Here is a 26771-nt window from a genome sequence, read left to right as displayed (position 1 = left end):
TTCCTGTGTGATCTGGGGAGGTGGTCTTTGCAGGTCGTATAGAGTCTGACCGGAATGTTACACAGACACGTGCACCGCACGCACGCTGAGGTACATACAGTAACACACGTGCATATAGTAGTACACACTGTGTTCTCTACTGTATGTATTGAAATAGGCACATATGGACTCACAAACACCCAAACAAGAGACTTTAAGAGGTCTTCCTATACCGCCTCTATTTATTCTATTGCCCCCACGTACACACACTCTCTCCCTCCCTCTCTCTCTCTCTCTCCCTCTCTCTCTCTCTCTCTCTCCCTCCCTCCCTCACTCTCTCTCCCTCTCTCTCCCCCAGAATAGTGATAATGTTAGTTCAGCTTCCTCCCTCTTCAGACTTGAGAGAGCAGACATCATTTCGTCTCCCCATCTGCCTTCCTCTAACCCCGCAAAAACAAAAAACAAACAACAAGCCTGATATACACAACACAACCACGGCTCCCAGAAGTCCATCCACTCTCTCTCTCTCTCTCTTCCCTGGTATCCATCCCAGCCTGCGCCGTCTCGCCTCTCACCAAATCAATTATTGAAGTGTGGATTTTGTAGTACCGAGACTGATGATGAGACCTTATGATTAATTCATAATATCATATCCTATATGGGTTCTGGGCCATTCGTTAACCCATTCTGACCTGAGATCAGATTCTATAAACGTCTTCTACATCCTGACAGTTTTCTGAAAAAGCTATGTTTCTGTGTCAGTGATTCTTCGATTTTTCAAAAATAGCAGACCTACAAGCTCGTATCGCGCCACTCGGTGGCGCGATATGAGCTTGTAGATCTGCTATTTTTAAATAGCTAAAGCACGACATGATGCCAACACCAAAATGGGTTCCCGTTCAGAATGGGTTAATTCATATCATATCCTATATGGGTTCTGGGCCATTCGTTAAAAACATAGGCCGTATAGAATACGAATATTATTAATGTGAGCCCTGGACACATTGGTTTTGATGATCTTCGGTTTGCGGTTTGTGTTTTGCGAGTCTAATATGTACATAGAGCATTGTGTACTGTACAGTTAGTTGCCCGCATGCTTCTAGAATCAATCTTCTAGAAACACATGCACACACACACATATCTATCGTCTCATTGCAATTTGGAGCTCTCTCTGAATATTCCCACACACACACACACACAAACACACACACACACACACACACGCACACACACACGTCTCGTTGAGGCTTTTTAGATGTCAATAATATTCACATAGGACACCATTCCCATAGGCTGCAGGGTTCTTTTACTGGAATATCCCCTGCTAACTGTCACCATAGCTTTGTCCACGCATGTCAAAAGCCTCATGTGAGCCAGACCATGATGTGTGTGTGTGTATGTACAGCATGCTGGTGTGAGCACTTATGCATATCATGTTTCAGAGACGGTGTGGAGGATACCGCCGTAGTAACGCTCAGGGATCGCTCCATTGATTTGATGGGCCTGCTGCAATGAAATGGGTTCGGTAATTTGCTCCCATTTAATCTAGCGAAAACCATCTCATGACCTCGTGAGATGAATCATTGAATGGGTCGGCACTAGTGGGTGGGAGAAGCACTCCCACCACTTGAGTAAAAGTAGAAAGACAAGTCAGGTTTTTGCCACACTACGTTAAATATATTTAATTTAGAGTTGTAACCGTGTGAGTGTGTGCGTGTGTGCGTGTGCGTGTGTGCGTGTGTGTGTGTGGCATAACCAAACACATACGTTTGGTTATGCTATAGCCTCACAGAGCGGAAAGTGCTGCTGTGAATGGCCAGGGCCCTCCTTCGTGCATTAGTGTAACATAGGATTTATGACGGTGGACGAGCGTACAGTACTGCAGCGAGTTCATTAACGCAAATGGATCCAGCACAGCCTCCCCCTTACTCCCGTTTCCTCCCTGACTCCTTCCCTTCCCCCCCCCCCCCCCCCCCATCAACGGTTTAGGACAGCATCGTAAATAGCTGAAAAACGGTTGAAAAATAACAGATCTATAAACAAGCTCAGCTATTTCCAGTGCACAGCATTTTGCACGGAGCTAAGTATAAATTGGCATAACTCCACCCCTTAACGGCTCAACCTAACCTCTCTAAATGCCTAATCTGAATCCTAAACCCAAACCCCAAACTTTTCCTAATCATAAGCCTCTAAACTAAAGGCTCCACACTTGCTTCTTGTGTGGGGGACATTTGGCCCTCACAAGTATAGTACTACCAGTAACGTACACGCACGGACACGGACACGGACGTAACGTTTTCAGAGCTGCAGCGGTCCCTCCCTGCCCCCCCCCCCCCTCCCCCCCGGGGACCTGTCGGGACCTGCCTGTCTGTCTGTCTGTCCCGGTTATTTCTCTTCCCTATAGTGGCTCGTTGGCTCACTGCTGTCCGGGACACTGTGTGCATCTTAATGTCCCTGTTCAATGGAGTTGTTCCACTGTGTCAGCCATGAGGAGGGTCTCTCTCTCACTGTCCCACAGGCTCTGTCACCACTGGGACACACCGTGCGGGTCTGGAGGACCCCCGGTTTATGTGCTACTCGGAAAACAAAAGGCACCATTGAAAACGAAAGCAAAGCTCTATCTCGGGGAGGGCGGGTTTTGTGGCATATCCTGTGTCGAGTGTGGGTGTTTAAGGCTGTGTGTGTTTGTGTGTGTGTTTGTGTGTGTTTGTGTGTGTCTGTGTGGTCTCTGTGATGATCCTCTTGGCACAGCCTGGGCACCGCAGGCTGTTTATGTGCCATTTTTACCGGCTTAAGGTTGTGTGTCTGTTTTGCATCTGAGCGTGCCTGCAGTGCAGTGCCATGTTGTGCGTGTTCATTTAGAAGGGAGGCATATAGAGGCATATAGGAGGGTCTACGTGTGTGTGTGTGTGTGTGTGTGTGTGTGTGTGTGTGTGTGTGTGTGTGTGTGGTGTGGACTGATGAGTGTTATCTGCACTAGGCATCACAGGAGAGGGCATGCTCTAGTCGTGATGCTGTGATAAGGGTCTGCCTTGGACGCCACAAGGCTGCTACTCTCTGGTTAAACAATAAATGATGCCCTGGAGGGGGATTACATACACGCCCTGTGTCTCTACAGTATAATAATAAGGGACCTGTAGAGTAGAGCGCCTACAGGTGTACTGTACGGTACGGTACGGTACAGTGCTATCCTTTTATTGTGTTTTCATTCCCTTTTTTACCTCCTTAGACATACAATACTAAGTCGTCGTGGAGTTTACAGAAGTGGGTCTGTGACTGAAGGGTTGCCACTTGCCAGGCCAAACTCAAGCTAGAAACGATATCTAGCCACTTAGTGCACGTGCGTGTGCGTGTGTGCGTGTGTGTGTGTGCGTGTGTGTGTGACTGTGTGTGTGTGTGTGTGTGTGTGCGTGCGTGCGTGCGTGTGTGTGTGTGTGTGTGTGTGTGTGTGTGTAAGACGATTCTGTCCTCTTTAAAGTCTCTGCGATTTTAATTCTCATTCTGTGTAAATCAGTGGTTTTCAAAGTGGGGTCCAAGGTTCCTTGGGGGGGGGGTGGGGGCACGACGACGACCTTACAGGTCTGTAACTCTCAAGTACACCCTCGGAGTGAGAACCACTGGTCTAAATGCGTTCGTGATACAATACCATCCCACCCTAATCATATCCCTCTCTCTCTTTCTCTCTCTGTCTACAGTGTGCAGTGGGACAGTGAAAGTGACAGTGACTGCTACAGTTGAAGTGCTCAAGGGAGACGCAGCCATTCTGCCCTGCCTATTCGCCGTGACCCCTCCGTCCAGCAACAGCGTGGTGGAGTGGTACATTGTAAGTTCCCTCCCGAATCAGAGTGTTGAACTGAATAATGTTCAGCATTATCATCGTTTGTTGTAGGGCTACTGTTGCAGTCCACTGTCTCCGAAGCCCCACCAAATCTGTGCTGAAATCCAGTGCTGTCGCTGGAGTAAAATAATATCAATGAATGTGATTTGTACACTCCCTATAGTTGTTAGCTACGTGCCTTACCCTCTCCCCTCGGTGGCCGTGACATTATTTATCCCTGTTCGCCGTGTTTACCGCAAATGGGAATCTTGACTACAGAGAATGAAATGAATCAGCTTTTAATAATGTAAAGGTACCATAGACTGTGTGGGTGTGTATAATGTGAATTGTAGGAACACAAAGAAAAAGGCTCTTATATCTCATAGTGATTAATCTGACTGTTCTAATTGAGGAGTTTCCTGCAAGTGAGAGAGCTTTTCTCTTTTAACAGTTGAAGAGGTAATTTGTTATATGGAATACATATAAATATTAATGTGATATTTCTGCCATTTATATGGAGGGTGGATGGGTTCCTCTGAATTCAGATTTTCAGCTTAACCCATTTTAGGCCGGGAACCCCTTTTGGTGTTAGCATTACGTTATGCTTTAGCTATTTAAAAATAGCAGATCTACAAGCTCATAGCGCGCCACCGAGTGGCGCGCTACGAGCTTGTAGGTCTGCTGTTTTTGAAAAATCAAAGAACGACTGACGTAGAAACATAGCTTTTTCAGAAAACTGTCATGATGTCGAAGACATTTTTTAGAATCTGATCTCAGGTCAGAATGGGATAAGAAGGTTTCTATCCCTCACTCCCTCCTTATTGCTCTCCCTTCCTTCCTCCCTCCCTCCCCCATACTTCCTTCCTTTTCCACTCTCCTCCCTCCCACTTCCTGTCTCTGCCGTGTGTACCATCTATCTCCGTCCCCTGGAAACCCCGTCCAGGATGGAGTGGACAACAGGAAGCGCGTGGCGTTCCGTGCCCAGGACGGCAGCAGTACCCAGATCGACAAGGACTCCCCGCTGTTCGAGCGCGTCACCATGGGCGACGACTTCTCCCTGAGCATCGCCTCCACCATGCCCACGGACGAGCGCCGCTTCTACTGCCAGGTCAACGCCCGCGAGGCCGGCACGGGCGAGGACACCACCATGCTCAAAGTGTTCTGTGAGTAGTCACGTGGTTTACAGTGCCTCCTTCACGGAGGCTCATTGACCCCATTTTTTTGGGTTGATCAAGTGCATTAAACTCTCTCTCTTTTTAAACACTCTCTGAGTTACAATCCCATAAGGGCCCTTTTGGTTCCTATTCCTAACTATGAATAATTTAGCTGGTGACACGCCCTCAAGGACCCCTGGGATTCCCCAGACCCCACTTTGAGAACCAGTGACTTAGAACACACCTGCTCCATTTTTATTACCTCTTCATTTTGCTTGTGTTTGATGTTGTTATATGGAAAAACAAATACTGATGATAGGAGGAGTTAACTCATAAACCAACTAAGTGGAAAAAGCGGTATTCCAAAATAAAAGATGCAAGACCGGCTCAGATGTAATTTCTCATGTTTATTTGAGAACGTTTCGGCAAACAGCCTTCCTCAGAGCAGAATATATACTTTCTGACTGAACTTTTTACTTCCACCCCTGCCCCTTTTTACGTGTTAGTCATATCGAGACAGTATAGGAATGCTGACAGAGACACAGGATAGAAAGGGAGACCTGTGAAAGCACATTCCCTTTAAACCTCTGACCTTTTGGTACAGAGATACTCAGCGACACCACGCCTGCGTACTTGCTAGCTCATGTGAATAGACGTGTTTTTATGGCATCGCATAGAAAAACACAATTCAACTCTGGCCGTGTGTATGCATGTGCACGCCTGTTTCATGGCGTCGCCTGTCTGACTGCCCACGCCTCCCTGCCCTGCTCACGTCTCACTGAAAATGACTTGCTAGATGGCATCACTTGCTCCCCATATGACCTCCTGCACTTCCACAGTAGGAGGTGCTGGTTATATAGCAAGAGAAAAGTTACAAACTTACAAAAAAAAGATTATTATTTTTTTTAACCGAAAATGTGCTTCGTCAGGTTAAAGGTATATTCAGTGATTTCACTCAAAAAACCTTAGGTTTCATTTTTGGCTGGGACCTAAGCCTTTCATCCAATCAGGATAGAGAGCCAAAAACGAAACCTAAGGTTTTTTGACCCCCAGGGGTTAACTGGGGACAGGGAGGAACTCCTTATATGGTCAGCACACTCTATAGTAGAGAGGATTATCACAACAAAACAAAAAAATAAGTGATATTTGAATGAAGTGAAATCACTTACCCTACCTTTAATTTGTAATATAATTGAACCTGACTAAGCACATTGTGTGAAATGCATTGTCCTTTTTTGTGCATAGGTGGAACTAATGAAATAAATATGTATTATTGAATTAAGTCAGTCCAAACTGAAAGGTTTCGCAAAGTGTGCAGTCCTTTCCCATAAGATAGATCCTGGGAAGAAGCTTTAATCCTTAATGTTCACTCTAAACAACCACTTTGCTGTGTCAATTAGTTTAGGCACGGTTTAATTATATTTAATGCATCCTAATTGCATTAAGTGTTTGCAGAAACGTACATCTCGCAAAAACCGAGACTTCACTTATGCCATCGACATCATCATTTTGTCACAATCTTTTGAGGGGCATATTCAGCTATTAGTGTAGATTCTCGTCTTACCATTGACAATGAATGGAGAATTTACGTCATGATGTACGCCCCTCACTTCACACAGGTGTGATTTTTTACATCTGTGAAGAATTGTTCATTATGACACGTGTGGGAACTTAGGTCCACTCCATGGCCCTGGAGGTTACACAGTTCCGTTGATAAACTCTCCAGAAGGTCAATTAACGGTGGCCAAATCACACTTGACACAATTGATTAACAGTTCACTCGCACCTGTCATGTCTAATAGATCTCACCTTAATGAGAGCCACCCTATTTAATGCCATCGCAATGAGGGCCGACACCCCAGTGTGAGTCGTGTTGTCCTTGCCTCTCTCGTGGCGGACCCCCAAGCCCACCCCCCGCACCAGACGGACATCAATCTTACTTCCAGTGTTTAAACACTGCACCTCGAAATGAATAGCTTCTATTAGCATATCTGATTACACAGATCAATCACTCACACGAGAGGGGGAGGAACTTGTTCACAAATTAACCCTTTAATAAGTTAAGTTGTGTCTTTTGGGGGGGTGGGGGGTGGGGGGGGGTAACTGAGCTTGTAAGTCATCCATTTTGCATTATGTGAACTGAAAAGGGCACTGGAGTTTAAAAAGGAGTCTTTGGGGTCATAAAAAATGGCCTTTAATTGTGAACGAGACAGTCTGTTGTGAAGGGTGCCAGTTTGGACAATGCTCCAATGAAGTGCTGCTTCACAAAAGCCTTTTGGATGCTTGGGGTTAATGATGGCAGCTCTAAAGAATGGTGCAGCCTCCCCAGGCTTCCCCTTCCGGCCTTCCGTCTCAGTGAGGATGAGGTCCTGCTTGGACGTAAAAGGACATGAGTTATGGTGGCTGGGGACTGGGGAGTGGTTGACGTACACTGATAGGCCTGGTGTCTCTCTTGGGAGAGCGAAATAAAAAGTGTTTCTCAAACTCCTATCTCTCTGTATTGTTTTGTTGCTCTATAAGAGAGGAGGATAAGGCTGTGCTGAAAGCCATATTGCCCCAGGGGCTAATATACAGCAGCTGCCCAATCAGCACAAACTAAAGTGAACCGAACCTTCACCGCGGGTGACCTTTCTGCTGAAGGTACTCAGTACTACTCACTCACCATGTGATGCCAAACATGGCTGCTCATGTAGATGATGGTGTAAAACTCACAGCTGACTCTGAGGAGCACACTGTAGTGGGAAACTGTTAAACGACTGTGTAATGGCAAGGCCAGCCGTGTTATTAGCCAACTCCTTACTCCCAGTGGGACTGTACTATTTAGTTCAGTTGCCATGTGAACAGTAATGTTAATCTATTTATTCAATTAGTCTTTTTCAAATGCTGCTTGTTCTCTCGTTGTTGTCTCGTCACCGTTAATAATTAAGGCTATGGGTATGTGATAAGCTAATCATCACCTTGATTTTGTCTAAGCCTTTGTTATCCAACCTCGCGCAAAAGGAAACCCTGAATGACTGTGGGATTGTTTATATACAGTACGTATGATAGGATATTATCCTTCCTTTCTCTGTTCCTGCTTGTCTATCTGTCTCTGTGTGCTTCATGACTCAATTCAGTTCATTTGTAAATGATTGTTGTGGTTCTCAAAGTGGGGTCCCGTGACCCTCAGGGTTCTTTGAGGGGGGTCTCAGAGTCCATTTGGTTTCATTTGTATACTCTCAGAGTAATGGGGGTCCTTGAAATGAAAGAGTTTAGACAAAGCAAGTAAATAGCCAAAGCAAGGAACAGTAGAATAGACTTTCAGCCTTTCCAGTGCTATACCAGACATGCTTTACTGTATTATGCTGATGTAATCTCTTCTTTTATCACCAAATAAATTCAATCAATCAGTCAATCACTCTGTCTCTCAGTGCATGCTAACAAAGAATACGAACAGAGACTCGTGACTTTTTAGCAGCTGTAATCTGTGCAGGGGAGGAGGGAGGGAGGTCAATAATGTGGGTCTTATTTACTGATGCCTACCTCGCGGGTGTCTCCGTTTGCCTTCTCTCCATTCCATACATTTTGAAAAATAGCAGATCTACAAGGTAACAACACATTGCATTGTGACACTTTCTGAGCTTGTAGGTTTGCTATATTGGCACAACTTTTCACAAAGCCCACCGGGCTGCTAAATGGAATAGCTAAGACACTTCTTTCAAAGGCTGCACATCTTGATTTAAATATGCAGCAGCAGGTGTCTTCTTTTTCAAATGGAGGATATTTAATCATATATGAATCCGAGGTTAGGCCTCAAGATCCTCTAAGAGTTGGTTGTGCAGCTCCCATATGGCTGTACAGCAACTGTGTGACCGACGTAACAAAAACACTTCAATCATTTAGGAGAGCACAGCTGAACAGCAGAAACAATAGACGAGATGGAGATACAAAATGGAAAGACAATGTACAGTAGGTTAGAGAAAGAGAGAGTGCTGTTTATTTTTATGAGCAAACGACAGCTGCGCTTGGTGATAGTATGACCTTGCATGCGAACGAGAGGGCGACAGAAACGGAGGAAACGCCTGTGAGAATACTATGTTCATGGATATGGACCATTCACCTTAATCAGTAAGGTCAACGCACATGTGAGCTACAATACATACTGTAAGGGTTAGTAGCGCTTTCCTATCAGTGAATGATAATTATAATCTCTCTCCCCCCTCTCTCTCTCTCTCTCTCTCTCTCAGATGCCCCTGAGGCACCAGTACTCACGAAGTCAGCCAGTCAGGCCATCACTGCAGATGAAACCACCAGCTCTGAGGTGTGTGTGTGCGTGTGTGTGTGTGTGTGCGTGCGGGCGGGCGGGCGTGTGTGTGTGTGCATGCATGAGAGCGTGCATGAGAGTGTGCCTGCGTGTATGCACCTTCAGTGATTCTGGCTCTAGCTCAACGTGACACGAAAGCCCACAAATGTCCTGTCTGTCCACATTGTGGCCTTTCTCCTTTGGTGCTGCTTAGTAATGAGTAATTATCTACGTAGATCCGATACTAGTCACAAAAAAGTATCAGAGAGCTGATTCAAATACACCCTTAATTATGTTGCTTTGCCGACACTGACTGTGGATATTATGATGTATTTCTAACTTCCCTCTACACCAAACCCCCTCTCGCCCCAGAATGGAGTTAAACAATACTGTTCATGTCCATATTCTACGTATTAGATTTTTATTTTTATTTTCATATTAAACTGGTAACTACACTGTTTCATGTGTGTTAGTAGTGTATACACTATACAGTATTAATTGTACTCATAGTTGAAAAGTTAGTAGAACCATTCCTAACAGCCTTGTTTTTGGCATGGCAATAAAGACCTTGAACTATGAACAGTGAAATACTCAGTGTTGATGAACCTATTTGTAACTCTCTGACAGTGTACAGATGTAACCAAATGGACCAATACGGACGGATTAGTTTGGTTACATTTGTATACTCTTAGAGAACAGTGACGATCCCTCTTTGAAAATCTTTCCAAAATCTTGCCAAAACTCTTGTAGTGCATGGGAGGCTTAACCCATTCTGACCGGGCACCCATTTTGGTGTCGGCATCGTGTCGTGCTTTAGCTATTTAAAAATAGCAGATCTACAAGCTCATATCGCGCCACCGAGTGGCGCGATACGAGCTTGTAGGTCTGCTATTTTTGAAAAATCGAAGACACTTTTAGAATCTGATCTCAGGTCAGAATGGGGTAATAATGAAACTGTCAGGATGTAATAGACATTTTTAGAATCTGATCTCAGGTCAGAATGGATTTTAATGTCTCTTTACGATGCTGTCTCTTTTGTGTATCAGATTGGTCTATGTGTGACCAAGAACGGCCTCCCACAGCCCAGGATCATCTGGTTCAAAGATGACAAGCCTCTGCCCGAGGTCAAGGATCCCTCTGAGAGTATGTGAGAGTATTATAGCCTCTATTCCTGTTGAAACTGTACTTTGTCTACTGTTGTTGCCTAAACTACATTCTGGTTAAAAAAAAAACATGGCAGGCTGCAGAGAAGCCTGACCTTACAGACACAGGGTTCCCACGGTCATGAAATTCCTGGAATTATTTTGAAATTATAAAAAAACATTTTCCAGTACTGGAAAAGTTTTAAAATGGATCAAAGGTCCTGGAATTGATCATGGGTCCTGGGGAAAATATTTGATTATATATTGTTTTTGGCAATTTATTTAGTAAATGAAAAACATTTCCAATACATAACATTAAAACGAAATATGTACAACATATGTACGAACGGGCTGCGTGATTGCAGCATAATGTATACAGTGAGTGACAAAAGAACAGATCTACAAGCTCAGAATTTGCTCCAGCGTGATGCGTAGTTGGCTTGTAGGTCTGTTCCTTTGTCACGTGACACCAACCTGCGCAGCTGCAGCGCATGAGCGAGAGCAACAAGTGAATCTAAGCAATTGAGCTCAAAGTTATAATTTATCGGTTGAAATAGACAATGCCTGGGAAATGTGCTTTTTTAATAATTTGTGGCTTACAAATGAAAAATATAAAGACTGGCTAAAGCGAGAGAAGAGGACACAAATCGAGCTGGCTGCAAATTATGCATCAAAACATTTGATTTGGTCAGCCATTTCACAGCTGATGTAGTCCTGTTGTTTCTCTTACAACGGCAAGACAACAAGCCACTCTCAACCCCAGCCGGCCACTCTACCGCTGAGCCACCACCGCTTAGCGTTTAACCTGTACAGGAAAATAAACTACAAAAAATAATAAATAAAAAAATAAACCCATCTAAACATCTCTCAAATCTTCACTCCTACTGTATATCCACCAGTCCATACCAGTTATTCAAATGCTCTGCCGAATAGAGAAAGAACTCTCCTCCATGATAAATTACTCAGTAAGCCAATCAATTCATCCATCACTCTACTTGCTCAAATCAATTCAACCCACTTACTTAAATCACCTCCCTTGCATCCACTGATCACTTAATGATGCTCCCGAGTCCCGACCCTTACTGACCAAAATGTACTAGCTTAAGATTGAGGCCCACCAGTAGACAATTAATTAATATTTGTTATATTAATTAAGCTAACCATCCTTCCCGATCCATAACCTTAACCACATAAAATGCTTAATGTCAAACAACCATTTTAACATTATTGAATTTGAGGACACCATTCACAGTAACTGACATATATTCACACAGTGGGTTGAAGAAATGCCATCCCAATAGCAAAATGGCCGCCGTGTGAATAGGACGACAGAAAAGAACAGGGTGGCCACGTCCATTGAGTTCAATGGAGAAGTGGTGCCATGTTATATCCTGTTCCACTTTCTACATACCCGATATTAGTTCGGCTCTCTGCTCACCGCTCCCTTTCCGCTTGGCTCTCCACTCTAGAGACCTACATGATCCCCGGGGTGACCAAGGAGGCGTCCGGCATGTTCACCGTCAAGAGCTCGCTGTACATGCAGCCCACCAAGGCCGACAAGGACTCAGTGTTCCACTGCGTGGTGGAGTACAGCATGCCAGGAGAGGCCATCAAGAAGAAGAAGTCCAACACCATCACCATCACCCTTAACTGTGAGTGGAGGAGGATGGAGGAACTGCACTTATTCCTATATTCTAGTAGATACATTTTAGTAGTTTTGGTAAATCAAGTATGTTGGATGTCGTCTGTCTGTCTGTCTGTCTGTCTGTCTGTCTGTCTGTCTGTCTGCCTGTCTGCCTGTCTGCCTGCCTGTCTGCCTGTCTGCCTGTCTGTCTGTCATTTGAGTCATTCATGATTATTTTTTTCATGCTGTCCTTGTCCAATTAGATCCCTCGTCATCAGCGACCTTCGCCCTGGTCAACACTGGGCCAGTCAAAGAGGGCGATACCGTCACCATGAAGTGCGAGACAGACGGAAACCCTCAACCCGAGTTTGAGTTCACAAAAGACGATGTACGTTTGTGTGTGTGTGTGTGTGTGTGTGTGTGTGTGTATATGAGAGAGAGAGACATAGACAGAGACAGACAAAGAGAGACAGAGAACTTGTGCTAAAAAGATTTGCTTGTATGCACATAAGTGTGTACATAAGTAAGTGCATGCAATCGAAACATAATAATTACCGTAAATTACTGTATATGAAATAAAAGTAGTCGGCGGAAACTGGGTTGATTCACGATTGAAATTCAAACATTTATAAGGTTTAATAATAGTTGACTTCATTACTCAGGTAATTTCATTAACGTTTTAATTACTGTGGAGAAAATGGAAACATACGCGAAATGTAAAAAAGTAAATAAAGCCATCTTTGATTAATGATGTATGATACATGAATGTATGATGAATCTGACATATGGCAGATATAAATGGCATTTTATTGACGTTGATAAAACGGCCTGTGGTTTTGTGTTTAGCACACTCTCTCTCTCTCTCTCTCCTTCCTCCACTTGACCCTGATCATGTCTTTCCTGTGCAGAAAACTCCCATTATCGGCGAAGGCGGCCTCCTGGTGCTGAAGTCAGTGAAGCGTACGGATGTCGGCGTGTATAAATGCCAGGCTACTGATTTCGATAACTTAGACGCTGACCTGAGCGGAGAGATCAACTTGTCTTCTATCAGCTGTGAGTAGGAGACACACACGCACGCACACTCTCACACGCACGCACACACACACACACACGCACACACACACACACACACACACACATGCAGTTACAGTAACACAGTCATCTGTTGTTTAGATTGTTTAGATCAGTGGTTCCAAAACATTTCATTTCGCCAAACGTATATAGTGTTTATCTCTATGAGCCCACTCTCTACACTGTAAAATCCTCAGTGTTACTTTCACTCTGTGAGTGTAACACACACCTACACAAGCACTGACACGTAAACACAAGTCGCCAGCCTTTTCACTTTAGCTGTTGCCGTGTTTCCACGCTTCTCGTCCGTAAACCTTTGAAATAAAAGGTTTTGGATCGAATGGAATGGCTTGCTAATGGAACCCACAGAGCAATATTCAATTCAATTACTTACGGTTCGTCTCTTGCTTTAATGTCTTCCCAACCACGTTCCGCAATTTGATTTGAGCATGCACAGTTAGCAGATACAGGCCTTGGAATAGCATTGCGCGAGGGACATCAAAAGCTTGTTGACTTTCAGGCTAAGAGCATTAGTCTTACAGTAAACAGTACACGCACGCACGTGTGCACACGCACACACACACACACACACACACACACACACACACACACACACACACACACACGTGGTTCTACGTCTCTGCACAGCACCATCTAAAATATGGATCACTAAATTTGCCAACAACTGTTACCCTGGGTGTCGTCACCTAAAAGTGCTTCTCTTCCGTTTAGATCAAAAAGGTGAGATTCAAGTGAAATATGGAGTCGGCCCGCGTTTCAGAAATAGAGCAACTCTAAATTGAGATGAAATACATATAGCCTATAGGGCATACGTGGTTAAATGAATAACCACTTAGGAGTTTAGTTTGCTTTATTTTCAAGTGTACTCTGTACTCCCTCGGGTTCATCTGTGTGTTACCCTTTTACTATTTGTCAAATTGTATCCCCTCTCTCTCTCTCTCTCTCTCTCTCTCTCTCTCTCAGACATTGACCCAGTGACCTTGGCGCCCGCCGGTCCCCTGTCTGCCAAGTTGGGAGATATGGTTGAGATGCAGTGCAAGACCAAGGCCTCCGAGACACACACTGTGCAGTGGAAGAAGGTATGCGTCTCTAGCTCCTGTTGCTGGTGCAGTGTTAATCTGGCACTAGCCTGAGCTAACGTGTTAGGTTTCTGGTCTAGAGGGGGCGGGTCGCGGCTGAGATTTGCGCACGCCCTGATTGGATCTCATCGATCTGTCCGTCACCCCCCGGCCCCTCCTCTCTCCCCCCTAGTGCAGCGCTATACGTCACATCATTTGGAGCGACGCCCACCCGGAAGGGTTGACTCCCACTTCTAGACCAGAGCGGCCAATGCGTTCCTCCAGGCTTTCAATTTTTGCACCAACAAAAATGAAAGCCTGGTACCGAGGCTAATCTGGCCGTGTACCCTGGGTCACTTCAGTTGTGTCTGCTGGGGGGGGGGGGGGTGTTTTGGAAACATCACGCTCGGTGTCTTTGGGAGTGGAGGTGGCTATTACTAGACAGAAGCATTCCTGTGAGAAACAGTACACAGTGAAATGTTCCATGTTAATAGAACTCTGTGTGTTGGGTCTGTTATCACAGTGTTTTGTACCAAAAGGAAACTGAACTGGAAATATTCTCTATTTTGTGTGTGTGTGTGTGTGTGTGTGTGTGTGTGTGTGTACTCATCCAGGGGTCTGTGGTGCTCTCTGAGAATGGCGTGCTCTCGCTGAAGTCTGTTACCTATGACAACGCTGGAGAGTACGAGTGTGTCGCATCTGTACCAGGACTCACCGCCATGGCTAGCCTCAACCTCACTGTTACAGGTACTGACGCACATATGCACACACACACACACACACACACACACACACACACACAGGCGTGTGCGCACATCTTTCAAGTTTTCCAATTCCATGCCCCCCGCACACACACACACACGTCAGTATTGGGTTCAGCACGTTTCATTGACAACTAACATGGAACACTTACTGTAGGCAGGGTTTGATTCGGTTAAATGTTGTTGAGTGTGAGGATTCGAGGAAGGACATTGTGATGATCTGAAACGGTTGAAGGAAACACCTGAGAGGGAGTGTCCCTTCCTGCACTGTAGATTAGAAACACAATGCCTGATTGCATGTTTCCTTAACCTTGTCTAATACACAATGGTTGATAGGTTGTTGTGCTTTTTCTCCTCTGATGAGAGCAGGAATACAATAATACCTCCCAAATATATCCGATAGTCTCTCTGCGTTCTATAGTAGAGGTGATTAAAATGATGTACTGTCTGATGTACAAATGATGTCTTTTAAGCCGGGCGGGGTATTGTGTTGTGTGTGTAAAGCTGGAATTATACATCGTAGTACGACGTGTCACTTGTGATGCGTTGTTAGCTTAAAGGTATATTCAGTGATTTCACTCAAAAAACCTTAGGTTTCGTTTTTGGCTGTGGGACCCAGCCTTTCGTCCAATCAGGATAGAGAGTCAAAAACGAAACCTAAGGTTTTTTGACCCCCAGGGGTTAACTGGGGACAGGGAGGAACTCCTTATATGGCCAGCACACTCTATAGTAGGGAGGATTATCACAACAAAACAAAAAAATAAGTGATATTTGAATTAAGTGAAATCACTGAATATACCTTTAAAGATCTGTTCTTAGGGGTTCTTACTTGGGGATCTTGGGCTATATCTTGCGCCACCCCTTAACCCTTATCCCTACACGTATTTGCCATTTTTTTACTATTTACAAGCTCAACTATTTTAAAATGATTTTCAAAATAGTAAAAAAATTGCAAGTAAGTTTAGGGATAAGGGGCGGCGCAAGATGGAGCCCCTTGTCTTCTTGAGGTGGAACAAGTTGACCTCTCTCTCTCTCTCTCTCTCTCTCTGTCTATGTCTCTCTCTCTCGTTCTCTCTGCAGGAAAGCCAATGATTGACGCCCCGGTCAATGGCGAGGTGATAAAGGAGGGAGACGTGGTGACTCTAAAGTGCTCGGCCCACGGTAACCCAGCCCCTCAGTTCACCTGGAAGCCCTCGGGGAAAGAGGTACGACTGCAGGGAAAACAACGGATCTTATTCCCAAACGCTGTACACTAGTACTTAGAATTAAATTGAATCACATTTTGAACTAGATTAATTTGACCCATTCTGACCTGAGATCAGATTCTAAAAATGTCTTATTACCTCCTGACAGTTTCATTATTAACCCATTCTGACCTGAGATCAGATTGTAAAAGTGTCTTCGATTTTTCAAAAATAGCAGACCTACAAGCTCGTATCGCGCCACTCGGTGGCGCGATATGAGCTTGTAGAGCTTGTATTTTTGAAAAATCGAAAGAACGACTGACATTTTTAGAATCTGATCTCGGGTCAGAATGGGTTAATCAGACCAGTGTGTGTCCAGTGGAAACCTCGTATGAATCTGATCTCAGGTCAGAATGGGTTAAATTGTCACGTCACTGTCATCCGGTGACCCTCCACAAAATCACGTGATTTGATAAGATCGAAAGATGTTTGATCAAACGGCAAACATAAGCTTATATAGATCAGCCATTTTCACCATACGTACGACAAAGTGTCCAACGGGGCATACGTTTCTTAACTGTGTCTCGTCTGCGTTCCAGTCGGTGGAAGTGCAGGGCAACATGGTGGTGAGCAGCGTGACCCTGGACGCCTCAGCCGACGTGATGAAGAGCGGCGTGGTCTGCGAGACGACAAACGAACACGGGAAAGACAGCAAGACATTCGCCGTCACCCTTAAACAAGGTAGGCCTGAGACCATCCTGGTAACTGTCAGTACTGCCTCCCCCTGGCCAGCCGGGGCGCCTAATGTTTTTCTCTCTCTCTCTCTCTCTCTCTCTCTCTCTCTCTCTCTCTCTCCCTTGGTGCAGTTGTGCAAGACAACGCAAACAGAGGTAGAACCTTCTCCCTCCTCCTCCTCCTCTCCTCCGTCCTCTCAGGACTCTTTTTTGTACAGAACCTGTGATCTTGCCCCCGCCCCCACCCCGCCCTGACCCCGACACACAATCCCTGCCGCCCCCTGCACACACACACACACACACACATACACGCACACACACACACACTCGCACGCACAGCACTGTACTGTAACCTTGTATATTTCCCCCCTCTTGCTACCAAACACTGTGGATATTGTATATTGTTATTGTTCTTCTTGTTTTTCTTCCTCTTCTCCGCGTTTTTGCCATCTTTGTATGATGTTCGTCCTATATTCTGTGGATGCCACTACTACTACTACTACGACTACTTTTTCTGAGCCCCTTCAGGGGATAATAAAGGATTCTATTCTATATTCTATTACTCCTTCTCTTCTCTTCCTTTCTTCTCTCGGTGTGTATTGTCTCACTTTCTCCGCCTTCGTCCGTCTGTGCTGCTCGTTTCTCCATCTTGTGTTTCTTTGCGCTGTCCGTGCGCTACCTTGCGGTGTGCCCTTAACACCGTTTGTGTGTGTGTTACTATAGCAGCAGACCTGATTCAAATGGTATTAGCAAATATTTACTGTTATATCGTTGCTGTTGCAGGCCAGAAGCCTCCGATCTCCATATTTTAAACTTTTTGGTAGATTAACCACTTAATCAAACTACGGCGTCACACACAAACGTATCAAAAGTATCAGATCCAAAAGCTGGAGACGCATGTTTTTGAGCTTGTTTAGATCTGCAACTTTTGATTCTTTTGAATTTGAATTCGGAAAGGTTTTGAAGGTTTCCACCCGACAGAGACGATATTCATTCGTTTTTCTAGTGTAGTGCCAGATTGTTTCCCAATAGAAACACTACTACTAATAATAATAATAATAAAAATGAAGTGAATTCATTACTTAAATAAGCTGAACGGAGTCGGGAACCCATTTTGGTGTCGGCATCATGTCATGCTTTAGCTATTGAAAAATAGCAGATCTACAAGCTCATATCGCGCCACCGAGTGGCGCGATACGAGCTTGTAGGTCTGCTATTTTTTGAAAAATCGAAGAGCGACTGACATTTTTAGAATCTGATCTCAGGTCAGAATGGGTTCATCAGACCAGTGTGTGTCCGGCGGAAACCTCGTATGAATCTGATCTCAGGTCAGAATGGGTTAAATAAGCTGAACAGTCATTGTTTGGTTGTTGTTTTTTTTACCACCGACGGTGACTATTTGCTAACTGTTATTTGCCTCAGGTCTGTGTCGTGGCGGAGTGCATAGCTGGTCACTGTGTGTGTAGTTTGTGTGTGTCGTGGTGCTGTAAGCGCTGTAGCTTTGTTATGCCATGGGACTGAGCAACTTTCTCTCTTTCAAAGTGCTGCTTTCGGAACACCCTGTGCTTAAAGGTCTGTAATGGCTAACCCTTTTGACTGTGTATATGTTGTCTGTCTAACACTGTATGTGTGCGTGTCCGTGTGTGTGTCTGTCTGTGTGTGTGTGTGTGTGTGTGTGTGTGTGTGTGTGTGTGTGTGTGCGCGAGTGTGTGTGTGTGTGTGTGCGCGTGCGCTTGTGAGTGTGCACAGTGTACGTGCGTCTGTGTTTGTATGAATGTGCAGGTGAGTATTCGTATTACTATAGTTGCGAGGACCGGATTTAAACTTTACTAACATTACATTTGGTTTCAGCTCAAATGGCCCACATGTCATTTTGAAGCGAAACTCTTTCAAGTTTAAAGTAATGACGACATTGTAGCCTTTGGAAGAGCTTTGATTTGAGCGGAATTACTGCTGTACATGTCAGACACGCACAAATATAGTAATACGTCTGTATATAAAGTTTAGAGCGGTGGTTCTCAAAGTGGAATTCAGCTAGGGGGACCCTAGTTCCTTTTTAGGGGGTTCCAAATGGACCCTCACGGGTCTGTAACTCTGAGAGTGTGGGAATGGAACCAAAGGGACCCATATTGGTCCCTTTGGTTCCATGTAGTACACTCTCAGAGTTATGGGGTCCTTGGAATTAAAACGTTTTGAGAACCACTGGCCTATATAATGATGGATGGATGGATGGAGGTATGGATGGCTATGTCCTGTATATGTGGTTTGGGGCGGGCGGGTTGGTTGGTTGGTTGGTTTGCGGGTGATGTTGCCTGGCTTTGCTCAGGCGTGTGCTGCGTGCATAGGTCCTCATGGGTCCCATCACATTTCAGCCATTTGCAGTCGAATGTTGTACTAACCCCACATTCCACTTCCTGCCCCTGCCCCTGCCTCCTGTCCTCTCCACCCACCCACCCATCCGTCCAATGTCCTCCCCCTGGACCTCACCCCCAACCCCTCCTATACCCCGTGTTCCCCACACACCCCGCTGATCCACCGATGATTATCACCTCCCGTCCAATTCAATCACACCCCTCAACCCCTCACCACCACCCCTTTGTCCCTGGTCTTTGAAATGATTCCCCCCCCCCCCCCACCAATCAAACCCCCTCCCTCCGTCCACCCCCTTGCGATTCCGCATCCCTCACCTCCCCCCCCCTCCCCCCACACCCCCGACACTATCCCTGCACCTCCCTTTCCCCCCCCCCTCAACCACCCCCTTCCGGTCTCCCTCTCTCCATTCCCTCCATCCATCCGTCCGTCCGTCCGCCCCACCTCTCCTCCTCCTGCTCCACCGTGGCGTTGCTGTAACAGCGGAAGTTGCCGGCCAGCATGGCGGCTCCAGCGGGGTGGTGATAGCCGTGGTGGTGTGCGTGCTGCTGCTCCTGCTCCTGGTGGCGCTCCTCTACTTCCTCAACAAGAACGGCAAGCTGCCGTGCAGCAAGAAGGACAAGAAGGACATGTGAGTGTGAGACGGAAAGGGCATGAGACTATTAAGGAAGGGATGGGGCATGGGGCTGGGAGGTTAGTAGGGCTGCGAATCTTTAGGTGTCCCACGATTCGATTCGATTCCGATTCTTGGGGTGACGATTCGATTCAAAAACGATCTTTTCGATTTTTCCGATTCTTCATTCAAAAAAGATTTTTTTCCGATTCTAAAGCAGTTTTTTATTTTTATTAAAAACAATTAAATAGAATTTTAGCATGATCTACTCCAGTCTTCTGGCATGAAAGCAGAGTACATTTAGTAAAAAGCTTGTATAATTGTAAAGGTTTTATCAACTGAATGATTTAAACACACAAAGGTTAAATCCAAGAGTAAGAACATGTCTCATTTATTTAGCTTGCACAAATTTGAACCAGTACAAAAGTTACAAAATCTCTTCTCACTCAATACCAGAACAATACATTAGTATTAAAACAGGTGTAAAATAAATACAATTGGCAGGCTTAGCTTAGCTGGTAGTAAATGCACTATGCAGAAACCCAGGCCATAATGCATTGCATGCACAGGTAGTACCTGTGCATGTTTTTTTTGTTTGTTTTTTGGAAAATGAGAATCGATTCTGAATCGGACGGCATTAGAATCGCGATTCTAACTCGAATCGATTTTTTTTGACAGCCCTAGAGGTTAGGGAGTCACGGGGTGGGATTGGGTAGCAATCTTTTTTTCTCTAACCACCGTATTAGCGTACCTTTTCTGGGGCATGTCGCGACTTGCAATAGGCGAACGTTCACGTGAAATAGCCCGATCGACGCTCTCACGATGTGCCACGGTTGTTTTTAGATGTACGTAGAGGAAAAGGGGGGGGGGGGGGGGGCAGGTATAGAGCCCTGGGAGACCTCGGCCAACGAACCGTATAGGAACTTCATTGTTCATTGTGTGTGTGTATATAGGGTTTAAGTGGTTAACCCGAGTATGAAGTTGTAACAAAGGGATTGTGAAGATGGAAGGTTGGTAGGGTAGAGAGGGTTGGTAGAGAGGGGGGGGGGGGGGGGGGGGGCAGATGGGATCACTATGGAAGGAGTGGGTAAGAATAGAGAGGGTGTAGAGGAGGGCTGGAGTGAAAAGGGAAGGGACATTTTATAGAAAACATGAAATCACTTAATTCACACCTTTTTGCACTTCTTTTGTGTAACGGACCGGCTATCTTTCTCTCTCTTTCTCTCTCTCTCTCTCTCTCTCTCTCTCTCTCTCTCTCTCTCTCTCTCTCTCTCTCCCTCTCCTCCCTCCAGGGCCACGGGAGAGGTGAACAACCATGGCGACATCGTGGTGGAGATGAAGACGGAAAACCCCAACGAAGAAGCCGGCCTCCTCAAGAGACCGGCGAATGAACAGGTCAGACTGATCGAGACACATTAGACATAGACATAGGATTATGGACAGACAGACAGTGAACAGAACGTGGTCATCAATTTCGATAAAAAGGACAAAAGACTTTAGACCAGGTCGTCAGTAGGTCGACTAACGGGGTCAAGGGTCACAGTGCTGTGTATGGGTCAACATGGCCAGGTTGAAGAGTTTCCATGACTTCAAACTGTCAAGCTAGATTAGCTTCTAATGGAGCAACCGTGACGCTGGCGAGTTAAGTCGACATGACCGCGCTGTCTCACCCACACAAGTACCTATTAATAGGCTCTTAGAGTAGCAGTGGGGGGGGGGGGGGGGGGGTCCGGTGTTTCAGGAAACTGTCCAGTAATCCAGTGGTTCTCAACCTTTTCTGACCCCTAAAATAATCATATTTGAATTGTGGCAGTTCTTGATGTCTTTGGCAGTGTCCTGCTATAGTCTCATTCTCCTGGCTCCTATTTTCTGGCTCACCCTTGATATTCCCTTATACAGAGTCTTAGTTAGTAACATGTACACTCTTGCTGATGTTAAGTACGGCACGCAGCATTCTGGTGTAGCACCCGTCAAGAGACTAAGGGGTTGGCTTCAGGGTCCAGCATTCACTGCCGTATAAGAGAACAGACTCCAATGTTGCATAGAGGAAGCTGAGTTTGATTTGACGGGGGAGATTGGAGTTCCATACACTGGTCAAGGCCCTCCATGCAAGTGCCTTCCTCACTTTCAGGTCTTGCTTGGTTGAGTTGACCCTTGAGCCCCATGTACGTACTTGACTCGGTTCCACAGATAAATATTGTGAAAATATCTGATCTACAAGCTCACAACACCTCGCGTTGCAAGGCATTATGTGCTTGTATATTGCCTATTTTCTTATATTATTTGGCCAATGTTTGACCTGGTTTCATATCGTTTTTTTGATTACCTTTGATTCAGTAACGATCTTTTCTTTTCTTTCTTTTTTTTGTTGAGGTATTAAAAAGTCTTAACCCATTCTGAACGGGCACCCATTTTGGTGTTAGCATCATGTTATGCTTTAGCTATTGAAAAATAGCAGATCTAAAAGCTCATATCGCGCCACCGAGTGGCGCCATATGAGCTTGTAGGTCTGCTATTTTTGAATAATCGAAGAACGACTGACATTTTTAGAATCTGATCTCAGGTCAGAATGGGTTAATCAGACCAGTGTGTGCCCAGTGGAAACCTCGTATGAATCTGATCTCAGGTCAGAATGGGTTAATTAAATTGTCACTTCACTGTCATCAGGAGACCCCCAACAATCATGTTGAGGTTGAGAACCACTGCAGTAACCCAGACATAAAAAGCTTGATCCCTACACTATCCAGGATATGATCCATTAATAGCCATGTATTCCACTGAGTGACATATCCTTCAGCAGCTGTCTGTAACTGTAAGGCATGTCTCGTGCTACTACGAGCAGCTGTGTGACATTACTTCATTATTATGTCACAACACTATTATTACAATAGACAATTTTCACATGACATTGTCTCAAATCATCTGTATTACATCATTGCAATTTCAAAAGTGAGCCGTACGTAACCGTACTCTAGAGGGTATGTGCATGCATAAAGTGAGTGGCAAAGTGAGTTTAACATCGTTTAACGACATTTAATGCAATCAATCAATGCAATCAACTGTTTGGATGTATGGGTTGTTAAGTCCTGAAAGTAGTTTTTTTGCCACTCAGTAGGCATTCCCGCATAACTTTCCGGTTATGAGGATGATGATGTGAATATTACCAGTAAGAGATCAGGATTATCGCCCCCATACAGGCAACCACCATTATGAAAACGACAAAACTTTAATATCATACTTAAAGGTATATTCTGTGATTTCACTCAAAAAACCTTTTTTTTGACCCCCAGGGGTTAACTGGGGTCAGGGAGGAACTCCTTATATGGTCAGCACACTCTATAGTAGAGAGGATTATCACAACAAAACAAAAAAATAAGTGATATTTGAATTAAGTGAAATCACTGAATATACCTTTAACGTCATTTCATGCAATCAGATAGAACCTATTCTGTTTGGATGTCGTTTTTTGCCACTCAGTAGGCATTCCCGCATAACTTCCGGTTATGAGGATGATGTGTGAATATTACCAGTAAGAGATCAGGATTATCGCCCCATACAGGCAACCACCATTATGAAAACGACAAAACTTTAATATCATACTTAAACGTTCTCCTCTCTCAATCTGTCCAACAGTGATGACGACACCAGAGGAGGATTGTGAACGACAGAGGGATGAAGGGAAGGAGGACAACAGTCTTAAATGACTGCAGGGCTTATGTTTATTTTATTTTTTTGTTTTGGTGTTATGGGGGGTCGGGACTGGGGGAGATGATGGATGCATAAGTAATGTGGAGTGATTATGGGAAAAGGGGTTTACGTTGGGACGTGGTATGTGTATGTATGTATGTACTGTATGTTTGTGCTGTATGTATGGGCATTAAGAGTGCTGGTTTTGGAACAGGGAGCGGGCCTGTTTGGGTGCAGTTTGGCTTTTCATTTCGCCCTATAAAGTACCTTTGCCCAGATGGGTCAACTGCAGCCACACAGGCTGCCTCGGTTTCCAAATCATGCACGCCCTAAAACCCTTACCCTGCGTTCACACGTGCAGCGACAAGAAACGACAACCATACCAACCGTAGCGACCGTCATGGCAGCTAGAGACCCTGAGCAACACAGGAGACAGTGACAGCAGTTGACCCCATAGGTCTTCTCATGGTGACAAAACATTGTGGTTCATGTACTGCATATGTTAACCCACATTCAAATAGTGATGAAGGGTTGATTGTGCCATTGCCTGGTTTACTAGTTCTATACATCGGATCTTTATATTGTGATGATTTAGCAAGCAAATTAAAATTGTGGAAAAACACATTGCAGATATCGTCAGAGTCTCTGGTTAGCTCATAAGAGAAGAGGCTAAAATGTATTAACACTACATCACAGACCCAGAGCTGTCAGTCAGCCCATAGGCTAAGTGAAAATTGCCACAGGCAACAATTATGCGGCAGTGTCGCTGCACATGTGAACGCATACTAACCACGGGACATAATTGAAAATCACTGGAGACGGCATCATTTTCATGACATTGTTTGATTCTAACTCCTCAATCCACCGATCATGTTTCGCCGGTCGACTCCACTGCAGAGTAGCGCTGTACACAATAAGACGTGGCTGACTTCACAGCCAAGCACAGTGGCAGCCTATCTACCCCAAATGAAACGCATAATGCCATTTAAATGTGTTACTAGTATTCGAATTGAACACGTTTTGTTAGTTCCCTGCAAACAAGTGAAACACTGTAGTGACTGCTCTGCGTTGGAGTCTGCACTTACCCCATTCTCTGCTCTCGTGGCTCTGTTGGAGGTTTAAAAAAAAAAAACCTATCTCAAATTGGCATGCTGTGTCTACTCAGCTGATTAGCAAGCAGTGATTGTAGTGTGTTGTTCAGTACACCATATTTAATCCCTAAAGGAAATTGTTTTGGCACAATGCTGCTGCAACATCCCAGCTGAGAGAGAGCAAGCCTCTGTTTGCTTTCGTTGCTCTTTTACATCTGTGAATGTTTAGTTTGTTCCCATACTGTAAGCCTGAGTAGGCGTTGCCTTAGCAACAGCATTTTTAATAATGTCAATCCTTTCTGGAGCACTCTACCTTTTTTGTAAATCAAACCAAAAAAATACACAAAAGAGGCAAGCTATTTCAGTTGTACAGTACAGTTTTTTTTGTTTTGTTTTGTTTTTCCGCCATTTCCACTAAGTCTGTAGATTATGATTAATTATATTTTCTCCCTGTAAATGCTGTATACTCTGAACCCCCGTCTCTCTCTCTCTCCCGATGTGAGGCAGAATTTACGTGATGTGGAACTCAATGCGAGTGATTACTGTGCCGCTAGCCCTGAAAAAAACATTTCCTCACCACTTTCTCTCACAGCCTCCCCGTTAAACAAAAGCTAAAGCCGCATTTTGGGGAAAAAAATTAACAAATGAAAACACCTCTCAGAGATCCCCAATTACAGGGCGGCTCTCCCTGGGAAATTGGAGTCATGTTGTGAATTGGACGAGGAACGTTTTCCGGCACTCCTGTTGACAATCTCAAATTACGACCACCTGGTTTGTCTCGTTCCCCACGGTGATCACCAAAATGGTGGCTTTCACATTCACCTGTATAGAGCAAGCGGTTCCCAACAGGGAAATCTCGAAAAGCGTTCTCGCGTTCCACCCATCTGACCACTTAACGCGGCAACGCGTTAGCCGCGCTGAGTGGTCCGATGGGTGGGCCGTGGTGCGTTGTCAGAGCTGTCAGATGTTTATTTTAAAAGAGGTGTACGAGAAAAAATACCATGTCATTTTTTTTCCACATTATTTTTTATATTATTATTGTCATTAGAATTGTAGTGTTTTGCCAGTTATTTGGGGGCCCACTTACAAGCGGTGGGCCCTGGACCATATAGTTTGGGAACCGCTGGTATAGATCAAACCACTGCCAAAAAGTTTAGCATCAGGTTGATGCATGCAGGACAGAGGGAGGAGATGGGAATTATCCTTTTTTTTTGCTTTTGTTTTTGTTGTAATTACCAAATGCATTGAAGAGTTCTTGGGTGTCTAGTTTCAGTAGTGTCCAACATTTAGGTTTGCGTCTTATTCATCTCGCCATCTCCCTATTTTATTTGTATTATATTATAATTGTATAATACTGCCGGCAACGCAGGAAGTTTTGGAGGCGGGTTAGGGTGTCCTTTGAGTTGACTTGCTTTGAACACTGGAACCAATGGCCTTGATTTGGAAAGAAAAAAGGTCGCCTCAAACCACTATCTGCTTCCCACAAGGCTCTTTTGTTATTCTGACGTTCGTCTACTGATCTCGCCATAACTTAATGACTGTTTGCAAGCCTGTGACAGAGGGAGGACACGGATAAGTGAACTTTGAACTTGGAGCATCTTTTTGTTTGTTCTATTTGTTTTATATGAAAAAAAAAAAGAGAAAGATATAAAGTGTTTCTTGTTTTTCTGTAATTTTTTTTAAAAAGGGGGATTCTTGTACTTTTTTTTTTGGAAACTACTGATGTGTCTGTTTTGTTTTTCCTGGCTTTTTTCCACTGGTTCTATGAGAAGAGAGAAATGTCTTTATTTAGGATTCTTGTTTTGGAGATATTCAGAGTGCTTCACTTCTCTCGATGTATACTGTATATTTTGTGGTACGCTGTTGTGAGCTCTGTGGCGTGTTGATGTACCTTTTTGTTTTTCAAATTTGTAGAATTTATAATGACAAAACCCAAGAAAAAACAACCACACCCCCACAATCTCTGCGTTTTTATTTCCTTTTACTCAGCGAATGTGTTTGCTATTACTCACTTAGAACCTGTAGTTTTGCAGACTACCAACAATTAACAACCCATTCTGACCGGGCACCCATTTTGGTGTCAGCATCATGTTATGCTTTAGCTATTTAAAAATAGCAGATCTACAAGCTCATATCGCGCCACCGAGTGGCGCGATACGAGCTTGTAGGTCTGCTATTTTTGA

General features: G+C 44.7%; 1 protein-coding gene across 2 annotated transcripts in view; it reads left to right on the top strand.

The window, feature by feature from the left end:
* bcam (basal cell adhesion molecule (Lutheran blood group)) overlaps positions 1–26548 on the top strand; it is a 73168-nt gene extending 46620 nt beyond the window's left edge. The window contains exons 2-16 of one of the 2 annotated variants that reach the window (XM_083761471.1): positions 3675–3802; positions 4740–4959; positions 9177–9250; positions 10279–10375; positions 11844–12026; positions 12262–12386; positions 12907–13051; positions 14054–14169; positions 14763–14895; positions 15990–16114; positions 16693–16834; positions 16960–16983; positions 19681–19828; positions 21103–21205; positions 23444–26548. In XM_083761471.1, coding sequence (XP_083617597.1) covers positions 3675–3802; positions 4740–4959; positions 9177–9250; positions 10279–10375; positions 11844–12026; positions 12262–12386; positions 12907–13051; positions 14054–14169; positions 14763–14895; positions 15990–16114; positions 16693–16834; positions 16960–16983; positions 19681–19828; positions 21103–21205; positions 23444–23446 — 1766 coding nt within the window. In that variant the 3' untranslated portion in view covers positions 23447–26548. The remainder of the gene's footprint in view (positions 1–3674; positions 3803–4739; positions 4960–9176; positions 9251–10278; positions 10376–11843; positions 12027–12261; positions 12387–12906; positions 13052–14053; positions 14170–14762; positions 14896–15989; positions 16115–16692; positions 16835–16959; positions 16984–19680; positions 19829–21102; positions 21206–23443) is intronic. The other variant, XM_083761472.1, reaches the window with a different exon arrangement.
* Positions 26549–26771: the final 223 nt, after the last annotated feature.

The sequence above is a fragment of the Protomyctophum parallelum genome (genome assembly GCF_964188405.1).
Source record: "Protomyctophum parallelum genome assembly, chromosome: 3".
NCBI lineage: Eukaryota > Metazoa > Chordata > Actinopteri > Myctophiformes > Myctophidae > Protomyctophum > Protomyctophum parallelum.
This window is presented reverse-complemented; position numbering and strand designations above follow the sequence as displayed.